This window comes from Brienomyrus brachyistius, chromosome 4 (assembly GCF_023856365.1).
Source record: "Brienomyrus brachyistius isolate T26 chromosome 4, BBRACH_0.4, whole genome shotgun sequence".
In the NCBI taxonomy this organism is placed as follows: domain Eukaryota; kingdom Metazoa; phylum Chordata; class Actinopteri; order Osteoglossiformes; family Mormyridae; genus Brienomyrus; species Brienomyrus brachyistius.
In genome coordinates, this window is record NC_064536.1 from 15,930,984 (window position 1) to 15,948,254 (window position 17,271).

General features: G+C 44.9%; 1 protein-coding gene and 1 non-coding gene across 3 annotated transcripts; both read right to left on the bottom strand.

The window, feature by feature from the left end:
- Positions 1–168: 168 nt before the first annotated feature.
- LOC125740697 (high affinity cAMP-specific 3',5'-cyclic phosphodiesterase 7A-like) lies at positions 169–13,749 on the bottom strand. Of its 2 annotated transcripts, none has more exons than XM_049012215.1 (13): positions 12,776–13,749; positions 6,438–6,498; positions 5,561–5,647; positions 3,628–3,779; positions 3,483–3,546; positions 3,274–3,369; positions 3,014–3,114; positions 2,786–2,917; positions 2,501–2,592; positions 2,235–2,379; positions 2,048–2,144; positions 1,844–1,924; positions 169–1,716 (listed from the first exon to the last, which is right to left on the bottom strand). In XM_049012215.1, the coding sequence occupies exons 1-13, from the start codon at positions 12,911–12,913 to the stop codon at positions 1,556–1,558; spliced, it is 1,407 nt and encodes a 468-aa protein (XP_048868172.1). In that variant the 5' UTR covers positions 12,914–13,749; the 3' UTR covers positions 169–1,555. The 2 variants fall into 2 exon arrangements, with proteins under 2 accessions (XP_048868172.1, XP_048868170.1); XM_049012213.1 differs by having other exon boundaries at positions 5,561–5,650.
- Positions 13,750–16,359: 2,610 nt separating this feature from the next.
- Positions 16,360–16,445, bottom strand: trnay-gua (transfer RNA tyrosine (anticodon GUA)). Its single transcript is given in 2 exon segments — positions 16,360–16,395; positions 16,409–16,445. It is a non-coding gene; the product is annotated as a tRNA-Tyr (tRNA).
- Positions 16,446–17,271: the final 826 nt, after the last annotated feature.

The following is a 17,271-nucleotide window of genomic DNA, read 5'->3' on the forward strand; positions in this document are numbered from 1 at the left end:
TTACTCTACAAAGAGCAAGTTCAGGGAGGCGTAAAGGCAATTTCCCCACAGGGATCAATAAAGTATCTATTATTATTATTATTATTATTATTATTATCATCAAACCATCAAACATCACACACACACACCCAACTCCAAATAGGCAAATTACAAAGCATTCCAGCCAAATTCGTCAAAGTTATTTTATTACCCAAAACGGGATCGCATTGAGCAAGTATCAAAACGACAACAGCAAAAAGTTTATAAAAATGTTGTTTCCACACCCAAGTCCATCCCCAAGATGGTTATCACAACAGCTTGTAAACAAGTTCATTAAAACAGTCTTACAGAAGGGGGGGGAATCTGCCATGTAAGAAAAGCACCACTTGTTATTCATAACAAAAACCCAACTAAATACAACGATAATCTGTACAAAAACAACAAAACATGGAATGCCAAACAGAAACCACTATTTGTTTAAAACTAATGTTGACATCAGGGTTATTTTCTCTCTGTCGAAGGCAAGTAATTGGACAGTGCATTTTGGAGATAGCAGTACACCGCAGGAGAGAACAGTCAGGTTTGGTCACTTAGCTTTCTGCATAGTTTAAGGCATTTGGAGCATTGATACAAGCTGCCAGGAGTATGTAGAGAGAGAGAGAGAGTGAGACAGCGTCAGCTCCTGTGGAAGGAGCCCCAATTTCCCGTCAGCTCCTCATAGAAGGAGAGAGAGGAGAGAGAGAGAAAAAAAAAAAAAAAAAACAGGTGATGATTACCCCTGAGATCGCTCTTCATGGATCTCCATCTGAGGAGGAACGAATGGTTATTCAAGTATTGGAAGGCAGTGAAAGCTGATGCTCTTCCTGTTCCCCAGAGAGCATGCTGTTTCGGTTTCCATGGCAGCCCTCCCCCCCCCCTTTTTTATACCCCAACAAGGAGTACAAAGCACGGTCCAAGCTGGGGGGGGCAGGGCTGCCTCTTCCCAGGCAACAATCAAGCCGCCTTGACTAGTCTCTCTGCAGGCTGCCCATATCGAAGGACCCTCACCATTGCCCTCCATGGCACGTTGCAGAAATCCCAAGGCAAAACAATGAAAGTCAAAACAACCTTAGGAGGCAGCAGAAAAAGGGCTTTTCACATTTTTTTTTCTAAGAGGAAGAAGAAAGGGTAGGCTTAAGCCTGTGCTCAATACTCAGTGTTTCAAATGACTCTGTGTGGATTGAACAAATGATTTGGAAATGGCACTTCTACCAGCAGGGGGCACTGTGTTCCCTTAGGTCTTCATTCATAGAATGGCATGTTAGTATTACAAACTGTAAAAATAAATTAAAAATATTAAAAATTAAAATACAGCAGATGAAACATGAGGTATTTATGTATTGCTCTATGTAAAGGACATGGGTTAAAATTAATAAATAAATCAGTGTTTTACAGAGCTGGGAGTTGAACATTTATGACAAAGCCATTCCTCTGGATTCTTATAGTGGCTGATCAGTGCTACATGGATAACTCCTCCCCAGTGATTGGCCGAGTCTGTGTGTGTGTGTGTGTGTGTGTGTGTGTGTGTGGTGTGGGGTCATGACCCTTGGTTTCCCTGAGGGTTTTGTTTGGGGTCCATTTCATCTGTCCAGTGGGCCTTGTTCAGGTCCAGGTGGCGTAGCATGGCGCGGCTAAGCTGTGTGTTGGAGAATCGGGCCCACTCGCCGAACAGCGGTTCCACTACATAGGACATGAACCCTGTGGAGGATACCACAGCCTTAGATGGTGACCAAACCCAGCCAAGCACGACCTTTGCCCTTCGGCTCCTACAGATGCAGAACCATTTCCAATCTCTCATTCAGCAGCGATGACAATGCCGTCTTACCAGTCTGGATATCGGCGATTGTGTTTGACTGGCTGTCACAAAATGGGCTGACTTCGAGATTGTGTTTCTTTTCTACGTCACCTGTTAAGCAACAAGTACATGTAGTCATTTTGTTTGCCAGAATGATGTCACCGCAGAGGTGTTCTGGAATGTATTTGTTTGCATATGGATGAGGAGCACAAAAGAGATGGGTGAATGCTGTACCCTGCTGGAAGAACTCGTGAGTGACCTTCTCACTCCACTGCTTGCTGAGCTCCCAGGGCCTGCAGGGGTTGCAGATATCGGCGCACTTCAACGCCATCTGTGGAACGGGGGGGGGGGGGGGGGTGCAGGTCAGGTTTAGACGGCCCACCACACAGCACACCAGCTAATAGGACAGTGGAGCTCCTACCTGGAGGATGAGGTGCCGATGGGCTGAATTCTCCAGATTGAGGTCGTCACGGTCCAGGTGGCTCCTGAACTGGGACAGGTACTCATTTTGACGGTTGATGTCAGTGGCTAGAATCAGGGATCCCAATCGTCTCTCTAAGCTCTGCCTGCAAACCCCAACAGAATGCACTGAAACCGCATGGCAGCAGAAAGATGAAGCAGCAGACAGGCAGGGATTTGCCAACAACTACATCTCAAAGCAACTCCGGCCCAATGCCCAAGTCCTACCTGTCCTCGGCTGGCAGGTGGTCCAGCAGCCCGGACTGACGGAGCAGACCCACTGCCGACCTCCAGTGATGGTTCTCAAGAACAGAGCAGTTCTGATATGGTCCAGATATGGTCGGGATTAACCAAGAGATTTGTAAAAGGAATGAAGAGGGCCGGCTTTTTAGCATGCGGAGATGACTCATACTTCAAAGCAGCTTCAAAATAGTGTCTGAAGTGTCCCGTGTTTTGCCGTTACGCAACCAAGTCGGTTTACCGCGCGTCACGTGTCCCGCACGCATCTCTCACCTGATACAAGGCTGCCAGGTAGTGCTGCGTCTTGACGAGGAATGGCTGATTGACCCCAGGGTGGTCGAGGTCATGGGTGGCAGCAGCCAGGAGCCCCAGAAGGATGTCGAATGACGTGAGAGAGGAGACGAGCTACACAGCGACACCCTCGGTCAGGCAAGACTATACATGCTCAATGATCCCCTGCCTTCCCCACAAGAATAGACAGTTCCCCCCAGCCCAGCTCACCTTAGGCTCTTGCAGGTAACAGTACATGGCCTGGGTCACGTCGGCGGCATGCACGGCATTGTGGTACGGGTTCTGACTGTGGTAGTCCTCCTGAATCATCACTGGCGGCCGAGAGACCACAACACATTTATAGACGACCTTGCCCAAAGGCCATGATACTTAGCACTCATCTACGCGAGAAGGTTATGTTCTCCAGCCATATCTTTTATACTCCAAGTACAAACACACATCCGTACATCGAAAGACCAAAACGAGCCTACCTAGAAATCTGTGAAGCTTGACCATGTCTAACTGGAAGAGCTCAATTAATCCATAATGGTTGAACAGATGAGCCGTCAAGACGACGAGGCTATTCCCTGGAAGAATGAGACGAGCGTCAACCCATGAGTTACAATCCACCTGGTGTCGTCAGGGCGCATTAGCGTTTACGACTAACTCAATCGCATTGCCCTACTAATCAAGAGCGTACCGTTTGTTAATCGGTCGAAGAGAAATATGTCAAAGCTCCAACTTCCGGCCTTTCCCAGCATGCACTGCAAAGAGAAAGAACTCGGTGGATGACAGTGTCTTGCGTGACGTCTACGTGGCTACGAGCAGTAGGAGTGGGACGAGACCTTAGCTTGGCCGACGTAGTCCTGATCTAGGACGCATAGCTGGCTCTGGTTCGGCTGGCGGCAGGCAGACCGCGGCGGATGACGGTACCTCTGGAAGCTCAGCAGCCTGCGGACACCCCGGGCTGAAACAGGCCCCGCACACCCGGGTCGGCCTGTAGGACACAAACGTGCCACAGAAACCATTCAATCCCCACAAAAGGACAAGGATGCAGTTTCCCAGGCTTTCAGAAGCGGGGCTGTTTTGGAGGGTGAACATACTACAAGATAATAAAGCCACAAATATATACACTTCTAGTACATGGAAAATATCTCCAGAAAACGCCCACACAGCTGAAACCAAACACAGCATGATGTAATACAAATAACTGCCATATGTATGGAAAATGCAAGGCAAACGTTGGATCAAAACCACATCTAAATGAGAACTTGGTGCATCATTTGTGCGTTGATTAGTTGCATCTGTACATCTGGTTTCCAACCATGTGTAGCAGACTTCGAATTTCAAATAAGAGGTCAAGCTGTAAGCTAATAATGAGGGACACATCCTACACTGGATTTAATTAACAGTGGCATTTTTTTTAATTGATTCCATCACAGGTATTCTGACGCACCAGCAGTTCCCTTCTGCAAGATTTAATTCCTGATCCCAACACATCAATCTACAATGTTTACAATGTCGGTCCTGAGCATTTCACCCAAAATAGGAACAGATGCAGAACTTTTTGGTTTTCAAGTGCATTCTTCTATAAATATATAGAACAAAAACACTTGTGTTTACCTACTAAAACAGGTCTTGCAGTCTGCCACTACCCTTGTGACACAGGAGTTGTCATTATCTAGCATTTATCAGTTTGTGTACGGAGTTAAGGGGCAGCTTGCTACCACCACAACAGCAAAACAGCAGCAATTTGCAGTTGTACTTTTATGAATCTAGACAGGTCCATTCACGCTCTCTCCGCCTCGTACATGCGATGATCTTAAACACTTATTCTGGAACTTGTTTTTCGACCTTTTACGGTCATGCAAGAATGGCATTTATTTCCTAACACAAGACACCGAATGTGACGTTAGAGAAATACACATTCCACGGGCTAAGTTCGGTTCAAGGTAGCTGCAGCTATAAATCACACGCATCTCAATGCTCGTCAACTTAACATGTAATGTTTCACGCTTGAAAACGTTAAGAGTACATTTTAAAGCATGCTGCCGAAATAGCAAGTCCGTTTCCTGTGCTCACAACAGCCTGCAATGTCGGTATCTCCATATCCATGCAATTTTAAAACTTTGTCGATGTGAGGCAAGTATGCTATAATTTTTTTTAACCTGCACTTTACTCTAGAGTTTAACTTTAATCTTTACTCTACTGTACTTGAGTAGATTAACTCCAGGCTAAGACAAACAAACTGCTCAGGCTTCTGAAGGGATCATAGAAAGGCTTAAGTGAAAAGCAAATACCTCTTTTACAACAACTGTCCTTTACGGCGGATTTATGGCAACAACAGTACGAACAGTACGTTCACACTACTCGATTCAAGATTCAGAATTCAAGACCGAATCTTGAATCTATAATACTAATAGTAACATTATCATTGCTGGTGACGAAGGTAAGTATACAGCACGGTGAGCAGGTTGGACAGCACCAAATGACAAACGATGTTTTTAGGGGTCTCAGCAACTGTAGACTAGAAAATGGGCGAACTGGAATTGAAATGGAACGGCGCCTTAACTACAATAAGCAACATTTATCGTTAATCTAGTCCTGATACGCGATATACGTCAGACAAACCCAACACTGGAAATCCAAACTGAAGGCGGTTAATTGCTTCTGGTAACATTTCAGTTCTGATAAACACAGGATGCATGACGTCTAGATCATTAAGATGGTTAACAAAACAGGAAGTGAGGAGGGGGATTCTGCTTCCCTGCCACTTACAGTGCAGAAGCCGGAAGTCCACAAGCAGGTACGGATGAGAGCATCTCGGTTCTGGTTCGAAACCCACCCGGCTTCTGATTCTCACATCTCCTAGAGGACATGAAGAAACACGTCCTCAAGACACCCGTGGTGGGAAGTGCCCCCCCGTTGAGGCATCGCCCCAACAGGAAACGCCGAATCGAAGCCGCTTCTCCTGACTGAAGGTTTCTCCCATTGAACATCTTCTGTTCAAGCTTCAGGCACCTGCTCAGCTTCACACTTGTCTCCCAAATAAAACCAAAGCTTGCTGACATCCAGGCGAAAGATGAATGCCTTATGAAGCTCATCTATTAGGCACTATGTATGCTTTTATAATGCATCATAATGGTCAGCAAATGCATTAAGGCCGTACTGCATTATGAAGGTATTTATAGTGCATTAAAGATGAGGGCTTCATAATGCATAATAAACATAGCTATGGGTGTAGATATTTAGTCATGCTTACAATGCCTTCTGAATGCATTATAATGCATCATGAATGTGTTCATAAGCTACTAAAACCATGCCCTTAAGTAACGGGTTACCAGAAAACATAATACTAATGCATTTTATTTGTACAGCGGTTTTCAAGGATCCAAAGATTACATTAGATGAAGAGGCGTAGATAGGTAACAAAGCATAACAGGGTAATTATACACAACACGAGAATACTACATGCAAGTTGTTGTATAAAATACACAGGTTAATGATAGTAAAAAAAAAAAAAAAAAAAAGATTATAGTACAGTACAGGGAAATGCAAAAGTGGTTTCGGTTAGACAGCAGTTTCTTTCAATGAAAGAGCTTCATGGCATAACAGACAGGTGGACAGGCCAATGAGAAAACAGGGCGGTACGTACCGAGCATGCGGATGTAGAGCGCCGTCTGGTCGGAGCTGTCATAGGAGATGCCGCCCCGTCTCTGTGGAAGACAGCATTTAATCCATGAGACGTGATGTTACCCGTCTGTATCAGGGGTTACCTAAGGTGTGGTTAGTTTCACCCCATCTAATCAAGAAATCACCTGCAGATTAGCAAACTACAGTAGGAGGCACCCAAACACCATGCGCTCATATTGTTACAAATTAATTCAGGGTAAATACACCAGTCATCTTCCTACCAGTCAGTTACCAGAATTTCATTACAAGATCATACCATTTAACATTTTTGGTTTAAAGAGAAGCAATGCAATTGTCACCCCCCTCACCCAAAATGCTACAATATCACAAACTGGAAGCATTCTTTTCTGGGGGTTTTTTTTTGGCAAAAATATGCACAGAAAACCGTACGGACGTCGCATGGCCGTATTTTGATATTTTTTTGAGGATTTTTTGTGCTCTTCCATTTGATACCATAATCCTAATTTCTAATTTTTGACCCAAGTGTTCAGTTTTGTGCTGGAGGGTCACATACGGTTTCTTGAAAAAAAAAAATAGCTTGAGCATGTAAGGGCTACTGGAGAGAGAAATTACATTGTGCTCTGTTCAGAACGCCAGTTGAAATCCCTCCTCCATCAAACACCCACACTTTCCCCGACAGATAGGAGCTTTCAGTTCGTTACCTTGGAACTCAGCTGAAGGGGACTGTGCATTGTAGCGCCAGCAGGGGGGGCTATTCAGTTCGTAAACAAATCCAGGGAGGCAAACAAAAGGAGCCGCACTTGTGACTGAAAGGTCCGATGTAGGGTTGTGTATGTTTTTGTACTAAAGGCATTTATCCTGAATGGTTTTGGCAAATTATTCTGCAAAGAACTGGTAAAAGTGAAATGCATCCCAAAGCCTTGATCTCAGGCCGATTCCTTGCTGCGCAAACCAGTTCGCATTCGCAGTGGTTTAGTCCTCCCCCCACCCGGCCTTGTCACTCTACAGTGACACCCAACTATCATCTGTGCACCAAAACGCTTCAGGTGGAATTGCGTAAATAGCATTCCCCTCCCAGCGATTATGACGCTCAACAAGGCCCAATGACGTTACGGAGGACATAACTGTGCAGATTCAAGTTACACAGGATACGAGAAATGAGGTACAGAAAGCTTGGAATGAGGAGAGAAGCATTTAACGTTGCTGCTACCCAGCTAATTTACCACATTAGCGTGAACCAAAATAAACATACTTCCCTGGTGTGCATGGCAGGAGTCAGAACAGAAGCATGTTACAGAGTTTCCCTCGACCCTCCCTCGGGGCCAACCGGCCCGACACCACCAGGAAATTCTATGCAAAGTTCTGGAAGCATGCAAAGCAGGTGGGAAGATATTGAAATTTCAAGCTGTTCTTCACATCCCACACACTCAAAGTCACCACGGGGAGGGGGTTTCGACGGTCCTGGGCAGCGCATAAGTCGCAACACGGGATAGAGAGGGAGCTTTTTCCCAGTTGACATGTTGGTGCGGAAGCCCGTTGGCGTGTTAGCCAATTAGCACACACGCTAATCCACGCGTTTACATGGGATCCGTTTAGGGGAGTGGTGCCGGCGGTGGGACCAACGGATCCTGGGCTGTCCTCGAGCGTGGGTTTGGCGTGCGCTTGGGGTGTTAGCGTCGTAGGCAATGAGAGGCAGCGCTGTGCTCACTCGCTTCTAGCAAAGAAATGCGTTTTTGCAAAAAAAAAACGCCTCAAGCTAATGGGCTGGAGGGCAGCTTAGCACCCAGCTCGCACTTGCAAAACAGGATGCAAATCAAAAGAGAAGGTCTCTGGGCCGAGCAGAGATAAATGACCATTAGATGGGACTCAACCAAAGAATCCAGCTAATGCTAATACGGCCATTCAATGGGGTGAGCCTGCTGCACGCCAAGCTGCGCGCCAAGCCCAGTGCCACCGAGACGCCCCTGACGTCGCATTTATTTTTTAAGCTCTGCCAGACGCCGTAAAGGTGAATCACCCCTCCGATCCAATTATCATTTTGCCTGTGGTCCAAACGGCACGACATCGGCACTTTAATCACAAGGGGGGGGGGGGGGTCGGAGCTGGGCTGCCAGCTGACGCAGTTCCATGAGCCTCGGCAGCGCAGGAATGCGGCCCAGCGGCCCTGGCAGAGAACAATAGAGGCTGTGTGGGGGAGACACGCCCCCCAGCAGAGCATCCCGGTACGCGAAGCGGCGTGCATGGTATCTGTCCAGTGCCGAGACAATGCAGTGCGCCGATGTCACAGGGAACAAAGAGGCTATTCACAGCCGCGGATGGAGCCTCAGTGTGTCACCCGGCTGGGGTAGCGCTTCACCCCCCCCCTCACCCACTGCCAAGCCGTGCAATTAAGCGGCGGGAATGCAGTGCAGGTGACAATGTCGCTCTGCCTTCAGCTGTCAGCCCGTCTCCCGCAAGCACAGCAACTAATCCAGGAGCCAATTAATAATACAAGCGGCACCTTCTCCAGGGAGATGGGCTCTTCCGCGAGGAGGTCCCCTCGCAGCCTGGGGCTCCCTTGTACCACCACTCCTTCACCTGGAGTTTCTTTTTTTTTTAATTAAGCATACACTTATCTAAAGCGATATCCTGTACCAAGTGAAATGCTCGGACATACTACGCCACCTACAAAATAAGCGTTACAGCATCGCCTGATATGATCTGGCCACCTGACCTAAAGCCAGCAGAGTTGGTTTGGGAGGAACCTGACCAGAGAGTAAAGGAATGGCGGCCAATGACTGCTCAGCATTTATGTGGGACCTCCTTCAGGACAGATGGGAAAGCATCCCAGGAGGCCACCTCGTGGAACTGGTAGTACATCTAGTAGTCGCTGCAACAATTGGGGTTAAGTGCCTTGCTGAAGCCACCACAGGACGCCAACCTTCTGAGTTCCAACCCCCAGAGCAGTCCCCCCAAACATTATTTTTTAGTTTAATACTGTTTTTTGGTCAGTGCATAACTCCACGTATGTTGTTTTGTAGTTCTGATGTCTTGATCATTATTCTAAAATGCAGAGAATAGTACTGTCATTGAATACATGTGTCCAAACCTTTGAAAGCAGAGTCAGCCATTTCCTGGAGCAACAGGGAGTTAAGAGGCTTGCTCAAGGGCCTAATGGTGAAATCACCCTGCCTACCATGGGATTAGAACAAATGACCTTCCAAACTACACACTACCCTTCCCCCCAAATCAGTCACACCTGAAGACAGACCCTTATCTCACTGTTTATTGGTTTATTTGACTGGAATAGCTCCACCCCCCAGGTTGCGCACGTTCAGTTTTTATAAACAGGAATACCAGAAGAGCAAAATCAGCGCTACACCACGCTGGCGTTGAGGAGTCACAGGACGTCTGATGTTGAAAAAGGCACGAGACGGCTGCCATGTCCCCAGAAACATGTAGCGAGGTACGCAGGTCCCAGCAGCGAACAAAGACCCGGGGATAATACCCTACTGATCCAAACAGTCATTAACTTCCAGACTTCAAAAACACCAGTCACAAAAGTACGGCGTAGGCAATAAGGCGGACAGGTTTAACCCAAGTGCTGTGGCAGTCTCAGATTGGGGGGGGTGGGGGGGGGGGGGGTCACCAACCAACACAAACACTTGTCTCGTTCCCTTTAGGCCCACCCTGCAGCTCAAATATCTACAAAGTGCTGTGTGACGAGCTGAATGATAACGAGATCAAAAGGTCTGAGGTCACAATGGGACACGGGGGATTTATCCCGTCAGCTTGATGCAGTTAAAAGGTCAAAACAACCACTATGACTAAATCAGAAGTTGGTGATTATATATGTGAATGTCTGTCGAGGCTCTTTGGGAAATCCGGCGGCATGTGACCGAAAGTCAGAAATCCACGGCAGGCTGGTGCCCCTCTGCTTTAGCCTACCTGCTGTAAGTTCACGCCGGCCTTACAAGCACAGCCTTACTGCTGCTGCGATAGGCTGCATACATACAGGTCACTGGTGTGTTTCAGCACAGCACTGAATTTTTAATAGGGTCCTTAAGGCATGTTCTGGCTGCCAACCAAGAACGAGGGGCGAAAGAAGAGATTTATGAAAAGCAAAATTACAGTGTGCACTGAATGCAGAGGGCCGACACTCGTTTGAGAAAAGGACACAGGAGCGGTTCTCCGAAACGCTGCATATTTTGTGGCTGCCATCAGTCTACCAAGGGGGCTCCCCGATTCCGTCCTCGTTGCCCGACAGATACCGTCGAGTCCGGGGGAAGCCTTCTCAGGCTACAGAGACTCCAATGATGGGCCCAGACAGCTTCAGTCAGAAGCGTGTCCCCGGGTCTGAAGACCTCAGAACTAGGATCTAAGCAGGTCCCGGTCGGCCGCATGCCGAGCCGTCAATAAATCAAAAGACAATCCGTCAGACCACTTTGGTGCGTCAATGCTCAGGTGGAGTTCAGGTGAATGACGATTTAAAAAGCCCTGCCTGAAATGCTGCAGGTTCAGAAGAGGGGTGGCTTGCTGTCACTCCCAATCAGTGGAGGGACCCTTAAGCGACACTTAAGAAGCAGTTGAAATGCTGGTTTTTTCCCCTAGAGGCCACAGGTCTGTGCACACATAGGCGGAACCCAATGGACAGCCATCGCACATCTATCACAGCGCTGACACCAGCCCACTGCATGAGCAATTGCGTTAACTGAAGGCTCCACAGCAAGTCAATAATCTCGCACGCAGGGTGTTCCGATGTTTATAATTCAAAAATAACAATAGAATTGGTTATTGGTTCAATGTTATAATCACCAGCCATCCACACGGCAAACAGAAGTTGCATTAGAGGAAACCACAGAAATCATTTTTCATATACAGGCTTTAATGCTGTTATGGCAAATTCAGTCAAGCTATGACATCATCCATGGGTTCAAATATCCAACAGGAGGAAAGACAGCTCCTGTGGTCATTCTACGGTAGCAGGAATAGATTAGTCAGTAAGAGATTCACGGTTCACTCTCAACTCTGAACTGCAGATTTACAGATGAACTGCAGATCTGCATATATAGAATAAAAACAAAATGTTAATGAAACATTTAATACAGCACTGGACTGTGATGTCGGTTTCCTTCATAAAGTGAACTTTAGATCACAAAATCAAGACGGAGAGAAATCCATTTATGCCAAATACAAACTGACGTCTATAACAAGAACTTTATCAACTGCTCCCAAAAAAAAAAATAGTCCAGTAATTTTACACAAAGCATTTAATCATGAGGTTGATGAACAGCTGATGGTACCATGCTACAGTGGATATCAGAGACACTGGATCACTGCATTCCCATTTATACCGCCAGAATAACAGACGTCCCCCCTAATGGACATGAACGATGTTTATTTAATGCTAGTGCTATTTGCTGCCAATGACTCAACACAAACATGTGTCACCAAATAGGGTTTTTGAAAGCCTCACGTCTGTTAGTCAACAGTAATGAAATTACTGTCAGCTCACGCCAAGCAGATGAAAATGTCACATTTTCACAGGAGGAAACCCTCCCAAATCAACACAGCGGATAATCCTAATATTTCAGGGCATGGATGTAAATTATGGGGGGATGGGGAATTGTAATCCCCTCAATAATCAAAACCAGCCAATACCTCCCTATGGACCCCCTAAAATGGGTGGAGACCTGATACCCCCACCACCCCAATCCTCAACCCAAAGTTATGCCATTGTTTCAGAGCTAATCTTGCAGCTGCAGAGGACTTGTAGTGAGACGGCCTTGAGCAGGCCTTCACACACGGTTAATGGATGCAGGAGACAGACAGGTAGGCGCTGAGGTATACATCCGGGCTTCGGGTTAATCGGTCCTGCACTCAACCAGGATCAGGTTGCACCAGATTCAGCTCATCCACTCGCAAGCAGAGAGCATCTTTTCTGGGGCTGCGAAACTTGTAACCCCAGGACTGGTCCTTACATCCAAAAAGCACGTTAAATTGGACTAATGCAATAATAAATGCAAACCTTTCATTTTTTTACACTGCGTTAACTTGGAAAGATGACAGTTGATTATAAAGAAATATGGTCTCATAAAGTCGGTTGAAAGCCTACTGGTGCAGTGACAATAACTATTAAACACCCCAAATATATAAAATCATGTCAGTTTGTAATATCAGTACTGGGATTCCCTAAACGCTCTCGGTGCTCCTACTGAAACGTAACAGACACGTTGTGCAGCGCAAAATCATTCACTAAGGTCTAGGCCAACATGGGCAGATTTAAAATAACAAGAATCCACTTCTCAAATCTATAAATCAGGAAGCTACAAGCCAAAATGCATCCTGATCTTACGTTACCTGTGACAGTTTCCTGGGATCGGGGCCCCCGAAGAGAGACGAGGATGAGCTGAAGCTGATGGCTCCCCTCCGGCTAAGGACATGCTTGGGAACCGGCCGATCCAGGGGCAGAACCGGCAACTGATAGCATACTTCCATTGAACAGTCGCCGCTAAGTCCAGGGACAGAAATGCAATTAAAAAGCAAAGTTACAAACGCAGGGAGTCGGTCGGCAGAAGTGAACAGGAAGCCCCATAAAAGGACACTTCTTTTGTTTTGCGAAGAAATCTCAGAGGTTTAATGTACAGCTTTAAAGATGCCGAAGTACTTTAGTTGGGAAGGACTGGGACGCCGCACGGCCGCCGTCATGGAGCAAACAGCGATCCCTCTCTCCTCTCACGTGTCCCGTCCCCTTTTATTCATGCAACCGCTTTTCACACTTTCCCCCCTTTTTAATCCGGATCCTCCGGGCCTACAGCACGCCGGGCCTGTGCATTTTAACATCTCTTTCAAAAACAGCTTCCTCATTTTTAAAAAACATTCTTCATAGCCCTCGCCGATCGAATAAATGACTGGCAAAAATACAAAAAGCGCAATCTCTAAAAATACTGAATTAATGTTCGTTTGCCCTTTTTTAATGATCCTCGGTAACACAAAAGACCATGCATTTACAGGGGGTCGTTGTTTCCCATCCTGCGTGTATGCTTGCGGCGGCCACAGGGGAAAGTATCGAAATTCATTCAGTCCCTTTCATCGCAGGCAAAGATTGCAGCTGTAATTCCGTCTAATTCAATGCAGCCGCTGGACAGAAATAAAAAGTGGCTTGGTGGTTTACAAACAATATTTCGGCTTATTCTGCAGTAATAAAAACCAATCTGCGGCACAAAAAATGAAAATAAAATCGAAATAAAAAAGGAAAGGAAAACAAAAGACGAACCACGGAGGTACGCTTGTTTCCTATCACAACCTCTGGTCTCTCGCTAAATACTGCCTCCTGCCAGAGAGTAGGGCTGCTTCACAAAAGCTGCCTTTCCGTTTGGTCCAATAATGTCGCGCTGGTGTATATGGCGCCGAATTTTATTGGATATTACGACAGGGTGTTTATGTTACAGCTAAATTCATTGGGTAACCGGGAAGACGATTTCGCAGACTTCATTTACGCTGTTGTTAACCTAATGCACGCAGATGAAGTAGGCGGACCAGTACAAAGAGGTTCGCCTTCGGTCGGTCTTCATTAACGGAGGAAATCATCTTTCTCGCGTAGCACTCATTCGAACAGTTATACGCGTATACTTAAATATATAAAACACATATTTTCCTTAAATGGTATTCATTATAGTTATACAAATGATAACGTTGAACAAAATAAAGCGATTAAACTGAATTGTAGCACGCAAACAGTGCTATTAACAATACTTAACCGATAAACTGGCATAATATAATACCAAAATGAAAAAAGATTCTGCTCAATGGAAGGCAGAATTCAGTCATTCAGTTTTTAAGTTCTTGTTTTTCCCCCCCAATCAATTCAGGCACCGATGTTTGCTGACTCTTCCAAAGATATAATGTCTATGTTGTGCTGTTCTGATTTAAAGAGAGCAAACAAGCCATTTTCATCGAGCTCTTACCCAGCCGGTTTTGCGGTGAGAGCAGATAACGTTAAACAGAAATGAAAATTAAGGCAGCAGCTATTTACTCGGGGCCTAGTAAATCAGTTACTTTTGCTTAATCGCGATGCTGTTTTAAATGCATCGAAATTGCATGCTTGTTGACAAATAGAGACCTTTGCGGATTATTGGAAATCCACAGTTACGTGTCGTTAAAATGCCTGTAGTGTATTTGATTAAAGTTATCTCATCATACTTTAGAATACATTAGTTTTGTTTTTGATTGACATTTGTGTCTTCGCTGCATATATGAATGATTATAGATATTATAGATTACATCATTTTGTTTCTTTGATTATTTCCCATAATAGTTTGGATGAATTATCGAATCTGAATCGCCCTTGGTGCATTCTTGCTGCTATTGCCTGATTACATGATTGAATTTGCGTCCTATGATGACGTGGCCGGTATCTGCTCCAGATGTTTTCATGCATCTGGCGCAAGGACTCAGATTGCTGTGACTGGGAGACATGCTAAACCTTTTAATGACTGATATAGATGCTGGACCTTTCTGAGGGACCAAGGACACATTTTTCCTTTTTGACAGGAAGGCAGTAGTTTCTGTCTGTAAACCAATATTCATCTTTTAATTACAAGTGTTGTTTGTACAAAGCAAAGTTCTTAATTCTGTTGTTTCACTGGTCATTTAGCTTCAAATTCTTTATCTTGGTCAGAGTTGCACAGGGCTTGAAGCTTAATAACCCAGACAGGGCAGGGTGTAAGGACAGGACAGCAGCTCATTGCTGGGCAAACAGCAATATGGGTGATTCAGTGATGTCAGTTCAGAGAGCAGGGCTAGAATTCAAACCCACAACCCTGGTAGCATGAAACGACAGTATTGGCCATTGAACCCCAATGCAGTATGTTTTTTTTTTTTACTTATTTCATAGACAAAAAAAGATTCTTGGATTACATTTACAAACAGCATCTCTCCCTTCCATATATCCTCTTTAATATAGGACTTAAGCTCAGGGGGACAACACCTCAAGAGACACTAATTTCATTAATGACCCCTGTGGTTAACGATTTTCCCCACATGCTGATCCCTACACTGTGTCCTGGGGGAAACTGGAGGAAGTGGTAACCAGGAGAGCAGGTGAATGTGGTGAGTAATCGCCAGTACAGCATCCCTCAGGGGATGTGGAGCCTGGGGCTGGACTCCGCAGTCTCCATCACTAAATCTCGGTATTTTTTGCATTTTATATACATACCCAGTGTATCTGTGTCCAGTAAATGTATCCAGGTTATCTATGTCAATATGTGAATGACAGAATGGATACGTTTCCCCACAAAGTATACCTTTGTTTGTCTGTATAGTATAGACAGTTACATTCTTTAGTATCTGGGACACAAAACTATTTAACTGAATGTGTTTCTTTGGCTATGCTGTGTGATCATGGTTAGACAATTGAGATTCATCATTCTGAATATTAGCAGTCCATAATGAGCCCTATATCTTCGATTAATAACTCCCTTACTGCAAGAATCTGCAGGTCACAAATGTGTCTTTGATAGTTAACGGAAACCCAAATATCGAACTTTAAACATTGCTCTCACGCTTGAGCACTTATAGTATATGATCTCGGATATTCGTGCTAGTACCGAACAAAATCCACGAGAGGGTGCTATCATACCACTGGTTGCGTGTAGTACCTCGATATTAACGTTACATAGATCACAAGAGCCAATGAAACAAACCCCTTAAATAAGCAGTAAAGTAGCAAGAGAATAAAATATCAGCTTAAGATAGGCGTTGTACTAAAATCTCTACTATCAAAATATATTGATTAAACGTAAAATTGTATTTGATGGGATAGACTGCTAAATAAACCGTTAATGTGAATTTCACAGCTACTCAGGACTACATGCTATATCATTTTCACATACGACACATAAAGAGTTAATCTTATATATGATTTTGGAAGAAAAGATATATCCTCCTTCGAGCCGGATTCGAACCAGCGACCTAAGGATGTCAGCTTTACTTCTACAGTCCTCCGCTCTACCAACTGAGCTATCGAAGGGGCATAGTTTTCCGTTTTCTTGTTGGCCTAATATAGAGAAACTGATTACTGTTGATTAATTATTATGTTGTTACAACTTCTGTATGCTTAAATTCACAATAGTATATTTCAGCCACAGTATATAACACATTATATATGTTCAGATTCTGACGTAAGTGAGTGCATAAGCTTCGGGGAATTTGTTAGAGCGTCCTCTTAGCATGCGAGAGGTAGCGGGATCGATGCCCGCGGTCTCCAGCTGTTTTACCATTTGAAGCTTATCGTAAATATTGTTTCTTGATGTCTAATGTTAGCAGAGGTGGAAATTTCAGCAGAGAGTATAAATCCAGACCAGGATTCTGTTTTAACCAACCAGTTGAGCATAAAGAGTCACAGTCACAGAGTACTCAACTGGTTGGTTAAAACAAAATCCTGGTCTGGATTTATACTTTCTGGACCTGAAATCTCCACTTCTGAATGTTAGAACGAATGAGAGGCACATTACTAGTATGAACACGGTCTAATCTTTGAAATAAGTTTATCACCATACCCATTTCAAAATGCGACCACAACATACTTTCATCCAGCTACTGAAGAGATAAAGTGATCTCAGATCACAGCGGACAAATCGTTACTGATGTTTATGGGAGGAATATGCAGTGAGCAGTGACGAGTATGGATTAATTTTAACGTTTATTTTTTGTAATGCAGTTTTGTTACCATTTGCCTCGTGATTCGTTTATTACCCGTAAAAAATTCCATTATCTTAAAAATGCTTTTGGGGTTAGAATTTCTTTTTTTTGCGGATCATCATGAACGGTTACAAGACCAAAGTAATTCGTGTTTT

Excerpts from the sequence above, each read along its gene's own strand:
- LOC125740697 (XM_049012213.1), bottom strand. The coding sequence starts at position 12,913 with ATGGAAGTATGCTATCAGTTGCCGGTTCTGCCCCTGGATCGGCCGGTT. Across the intron at positions 5,651-6,437 it reads GCTCTACATCCGCATGCTCG|GAGATGTGAGAATCAGAAGC; the intron begins GTACGTACCGCC and ends CATGTCCTCTAG. Across the intron at positions 2,380-2,500 it reads CACCTGCCAGCCGAGGACAG|GCAGAGCTTAGAGAGACGAT; the intron begins GTAGGACTTGGG and ends TGGGGTTTGCAG.